The 5616-nt window shown below is 40.6% G+C and overlaps 1 protein-coding gene across 6 annotated transcripts; it reads left to right on the top strand.

The window, feature by feature from the left end:
* The first annotated feature begins 395 nt into the window (after positions 1 to 395).
* LOC123181228 (7-methyl-GTP pyrophosphatase) lies at positions 396 to 5084 on the top strand. Of its 6 annotated transcripts, none has more exons than XR_006491555.1 (12): positions 396 to 692; positions 776 to 847; positions 937 to 1011; positions 1513 to 1590; positions 2008 to 2091; positions 3383 to 3452; positions 3546 to 3637; positions 4096 to 4137; positions 4226 to 4306; positions 4390 to 4522; positions 4592 to 4723; positions 4845 to 5084. XR_006491555.1 is itself a non-coding variant. In XM_044593486.1 (10 exons), exons 1-10 carry the CDS (start codon positions 417 to 419, stop codon positions 4465 to 4467), a joined length of 948 nt encoding a protein of 315 aa, XP_044449421.1. In that variant the 5' UTR covers positions 397 to 416; the 3' UTR covers positions 4468 to 4848. The 6 variants fall into 6 exon arrangements, 1 of the variants encoding a protein (XP_044449421.1); XR_006491553.1 differs by having other exon boundaries at positions 4825 to 5084; XR_006491554.1 differs by having other exon boundaries at positions 397 to 692; positions 4390 to 4723.
* Positions 5085 to 5616: the final 532 nt, after the last annotated feature.

Here is a 5616-nt window from a genome sequence, read left to right as displayed (position 1 = left end):
GGCTCCTCCTCCACGGTCGGGACGTGAGGTGGTGCGGGAGGAGGCGTGCCAACAATAGCAGCAACAACAACTGTGGGCGACGACGGCCACGAAGCACCAGCACCAGCCGCGGCCGCTTTCATCTTCTTCGGTCGGGACGAAGCCAGGGCAGGGTCGCGCGGCGGCCGCTTCAAGCCGCCACCATGTGATTTGGCTACGGGAGCCTTCTTCTTCGCCGACACTTCTATTGAAGATGCTTTAAAGAGTCGAAGAGGAACCACTTAAAATTTAAGAATGCGAAGGGCTATAATTTATGTGTTCAGTCAGAGATGCTCTAATTTGAGTAGGGGTTGTTTTGGCTCATTTTAGAGACCTCACAGATAAGTACCCAGTTTTAGGTCATATATGGGACTTCTTTCATATGCGACAGAAGCAAAATGTCGCGTACAAAATTTCTTTCTTCCACGTCGAATTTATTGCTGACTGGACAGAGAAAAATGCAATCTTCCCACCGTCCCTGCAATCTCCTATGCCCGGTGGCGCCATATGCGGCCGCCGCACCCCGTCCTCAACAGCGGCCGGCGCATCTTCTCGGAACCCACCGGCAGCGCCTTCTCTCCCCTCCGCGCCGCCACTGTGAAGCCCGCTTTCTCTCCGGCATGGCCCCAATGGCCACTTCCTCCTCCCCCACCGCGAACCCCCAGCCATTCAAGGTTCGCCTCAAGGTTAACAAGCCCCTTCGTTTGGCTCACCGCTAGTCTGAGTGCGTGACCTGTCTTGAATGAATTTGTCCCAGTTGATCCTGGGGTCTTCGTCAGTCGCCAGGAAGAACATCCTCAACGAGATGGGGTTCGAGTTCCAAGTCATGGTGGGTTGGGCTGTCAGTTATAGTTTTTCTTTTTTCCCTTAAATTTTCTTGGAGCTATTACTTGAGTGGATTGGGTTTCTTGGTTTCAGACCGCGGACATCGACGAGAGGAGCATAAGAAGGAAGGATCCGGATGAGCTAGTCATGCTTCTTGCGGAGGCCAAGGTAGAATCTTTCCCCATTTTTTTCTTCTATTCGTAACAAAAATGGTTTCTAGTTCCTGTTGCGTCTCAGCTTCATTCTTTGCTTTTCTTTAGAAAAGGGGGTTCAACCTCCTTTTCTAAAAAAAGCTTCATTCGTAGCATGAGAGTGGCTTTAGATTAGGTTCTGCTGTGATACCTTCTACAGTTCAGTAGCAATTGCATTGCTTGTTCTTTAAAAAGACTGCATTGCTGACTCAAACATTAGTGCATTTTTTCGCTTTCTGAAGAATGTGAGGACTTTATGTTGCTAATCAATATCTGGATAAGCTTATTGGGCCACAGTACTTAACTAAAAAACCATGGTAGCTTCAATGAGATATGCAGATCATCCTAGAGTTGTATTATTGTCAGTTTACTTATCATTGGAGTATAAATAGAAATAAAAATAATTGGTGAATTTCTTCTGGGTTGCGCATGTGTACGTGCCTGGTGGTCTGTTCATATCCATCTATCTACCTTTCAGGGCCAGCCGACAAATATGCCGGGCTCAGGGGCAAGACGACACCAAGGGGCCCTGTTGACACATAAAAACTTGAAATATGTTGTATTTCAAAAGCAAAAGCAATTATCCAGTACATAGCATAGATCGATGATCTTTGAACTCTAAAACTGACACTCAAACTGTTTATTGATCAAGAGAACTACTCATGAATTCATGATAGTAAGGAAACAATGTAGCTCCACAAAATATCACTTTCTTGGGCCTATGGCAAGACTACACTAGTACCACTATAAAAGTATTACCTGGGCCGAGGCGCCTGCCTCTCATGGGCCCAGGGTGAGTGCCCCGTTGCCCTGGCCTATGGGCCGGCACTGCTACATTTTAATCTAAAAAAAAGGAAATGCTGGATTGCTAGTCATAAATATCAAGAGCAAGCGTTGATCTTCTGCATAGATTTTGTTTATGTTCTGACAGTTTCTTCCCTTACTGGAATTAACCATTTTATGCATATTTCAGGCTGATGCTATCATGTCTAGAATGAACATTTCTGATTACCAGAAGGAAGGCGACCAACCAACACTGCTGATCACCTCTGACATAGTATGTGTCAGTTACCTATGTGCTACTGGTTTAGACAGAACTTGAATGATACCCTCCGTCCCATAATATAAGAGCGTTTTTGACACTACTGTAGTGTCCAAAACGCTCTTATATTATGGGACGGAGGGAGTATATCTGTAATACATAAATATGTTGTAATGATGTCTATGCCACATTGTGGCTTCTCTTTGTTCTTTACATAAGTTGAAGTTCCATGGATTCTACTTTAACATTGGCTACTTCTGGTAGCACGAGGATGGTCATTCCATATGCATACATATACGCTAATGTGGTATCACCAAATGCAAATGGTGTACTCAATACTTCTTTTCAGTTTTAGATATATAATTTTCAGTTCGTAAAGTTTTTTATAATAAGACCTGTCATCTTTAATGCTATTTAAGGCATAATTCAGTAGGGAAAAGTCCTTCGTGCAATAATCGTCAGTTTAGAGAATTATGGTATGTGTTAGATTTGGTGAAATGCGGTCTCTTCATTGTATTTCTTCTGCTCCTTCGATCTGGTTCATCATTTTTTCTTCCTCTTTTTGGGGAAATGCTGCTAGTTAAACAAAACATGTACTATGTACTTAACACCAATCAACTTTATGACCTAGTTTGCTGTATCCTAGGCTCACGACAACATTGACAAGTTCATTTATGCATTATCTTTTTTATTTGTTTAGAGACTGTTTGGCTAGATTCATATCTCATTAGTTTGAATTGAACATTGGTTGCTACTCAAGATTTAATTTGATTGTACTTTGCTTCTCAATTGTTTAACTCCACTGATGGATAAGTTCTTAGTTTAGAGGAAGTAATGTAAATAATTTCACTTGACTATCTCATAAATGAACTTGGTGAGGCGAGATTTACTTGACCATGTCTTGGGAAAGTTCTAGCGAAAAGAGATGGGGATTATGCAGAGCATAACCCATAGGTCTCTCAGCAGCCTACATGGAACACAGATGCGCATACCAGAGAGGCAGAGTGAGCTAAGCTGGCAATAATGTCTCAACATGATCTATTATACTTTTCTACTCATAATTGAGCATTTGGCTAGTGAAGAAATAATCTATTGATAGATGTGTTATTTAGCAGTGTAAAGTTTAATGGTTATGATGCATAATCTAACTAGGACATGTGTTCACATTCTCTTAGGGATGTTTTCTTTCTTTTACGGGCTTTAGGATTGTGTGGTTGAACATATGTACCTCATCTATGGTTTTACTAGATTGCCAATCTTTGCATTATATATTTATATTACATACTGAATGGTAGTTAACTTTTAGGTGGTTGTACATGAAGGGATTATTAGAGAAAAGCCAAGCAGCAAGGAAGAAGCACGCCAATTCCTGAAAGGTTTTGTCCAATGCCCGTTGTCCAGGCACATTGTATCTGATTGCCCCGTGTGTGTGTGTATGTATTTATTAGTTGAACCATTATCTTTACCAGGTTATTCTGGTGGGCATGTGTCAACTGTGGGTGGTGTGGTTGTAACTAATCTTACGACTGGCAAGAAGCTTGGCAGTTTAGACAAAGCTGAGGTAGAGCACTCTTCTAACTAACCCATCAAATTAATTCCTGTTAGAATATTGGTGATCCCATTTTAATGTGATTGAAGTCCAACCGATCGACTTCTTTTCTGCAAGATGAACATCTAAGCAAGCGAAGGATATCCTCACAATGTCACAATGCCTACTGATTTGTATCTTTGGAGTTAGCTTTTGATTTCAGAGAAAGAATGTACAGTAATCAATTTCAACTGTAGCTTCTTTGCTTAGTGTTGCAAACTTTGGTATATGTATATCTAGCTATAGTTAGCTTAGCTAGCGTAAACTGGAACCTCGTAATCTGTAGTAAAAAACTTTGCAGTTCTATTTCCTTGAGTATTTTGGTTCAGGCATTTAGAACATGAGCTCATTCAGATTCTACCAATAACTCCGCTATAGTCAAAAGCAACCTGGTGTGATTTGATACATGTAATATTTGTGGATGTCTGCAGGTGTACTTCCATGACATACCAGATGAGATAATTGAGAACCTGGTATGGTCTCGTTTGAATTCGTAACAAGGCATGTTTTGAAATTATTGTTGTCACTGAGCTACACCCTCTTGCTCCATTTTGTTGCTAGATCGATGAGGGGGTAGTATTTAGGGTTGCGGGTGGCTTGCTGCTAGAACATCCATTGGTGTTGCCGTTTGTCGAAGCAGTGGTCAGTTTTTATCTTTATCTGCTTATTGTGGTGCTAACATTCCATTTTATACTCATGTGAAGAAGAACTCGTTGATCATGTAGGTTGGTTCTAGTGACAGTGTAATGGGGCTATCAAAGGATCTGGCAAACAAACTCATTCACGAGGCATTGTTGGCATAGCCTAGCAGTTTGGGTGTGATCAACATCGATTGAATCCTTACTGCACTGCATGAAGGTAATGCGATGGCGAAAACCTGTCGAGACATGGTTATTGTTATGGTTTGAATTATATGAAGAATTCCAGGCACAATGGCACGAAGATTCATTGAGTGTGCAAGAACACTTCAGAACTGATGTCTGCTATTATGATCACTGATGAGATGTCACCTGAAACATCCTCCTGTGGAAACATCCTGAATCTTGGTTCTCACATAAGGTGAATTTGTATGATAAGTGAAATTGTTATTTTCTCTTCTGGAGTACATTGTTATGCAGATGCAATGACACTGCCTTCTTGTTTGCAATGGCTACATGAAGTGGCTATTGGCCTATTTCAGTTTACATGGTGGCGCTGTTCTTGGACAACTTTGCAAGTGGATGCCTATTATAAAAGAAATGAGAAAGCTGCACTTTACCAACGCCGAACCTGGCTACAACGCCAATCTAGCTGGTCATTGTACTTTCCTAAAAAAAAGCTGGTCATTGTACTCGCATGTTTTTTAAGGGAAAGCGACTTGGCTAGATTACAATCATACATGCAGGGCTAAATAATATTATGGGCATATCTTTTGATCTCACTAATGTGCATGATGTGTGAAGATAACTGTTTATACAGTTGGAATTGTAAAAGATGTCTTAAATAAATAAAATAAGAAACGATCATGAGACACATGTGGTAAGCAATCCAAACTATTCAAAAGATGATGTAGGAAAAAGGAGAAACAAAAAATTGTTTGAACACAATAATAAGTACAAAGAAGCAAGTTTTGTTTAAAGAAACAATGTAGGAATCCCCCCAAAAAAGAAACAATGTAGGAAAACAAAAAAATAGTGTCATGTAAGAACACCTAGATCAAAGGAAAAAAAGCTCAGACACAAAAGAGAAAAGCCCACATGTTACAAGCGGTATCCTATATACCTAAAAAGTTCATTCCGCCTATCTTATTTATCTCAACACGTAAGCATGTCACATCACCATACAGTTGTGGATTAGATAAGGCCCACCCACATACAACCATGCATGGAACAATACCCACCACTACATGCAACCATGCATGGGAGAATATTTTTCACTTTATTATTCTACTTATGTTCAACAAATATTTTATA

Source organism: Triticum aestivum, chromosome 1D (assembly GCF_018294505.1).
Source record: "Triticum aestivum cultivar Chinese Spring chromosome 1D, IWGSC CS RefSeq v2.1, whole genome shotgun sequence".
NCBI lineage: Eukaryota > Viridiplantae > Streptophyta > Magnoliopsida > Poales > Poaceae > Triticum > Triticum aestivum.
Note: the sequence above shows the minus strand (reverse complement) of the source record. Positions and strands in the feature narration are given on the sequence as shown.

Coding starts and splice junctions, on each gene's coding strand:
- LOC123181228 (XM_044593486.1), top strand. CDS start 417: ATGTCGCGTACAAAATTTCTTTCTTCCACGTCGAATTTATTGCTGACT. Junction 3,453..3,545: donor AGCACGCCAATTCCTGAAAG/GTTTTGTCCAAT, acceptor TATCTTTACCAG/GTTATTCTGGTGGGCATGTG. Junction 4,138..4,225: donor ATGAGATAATTGAGAACCTG/GTATGGTCTCGT, acceptor TTTTGTTGCTAG/ATCGATGAGGGGGTAGTATT.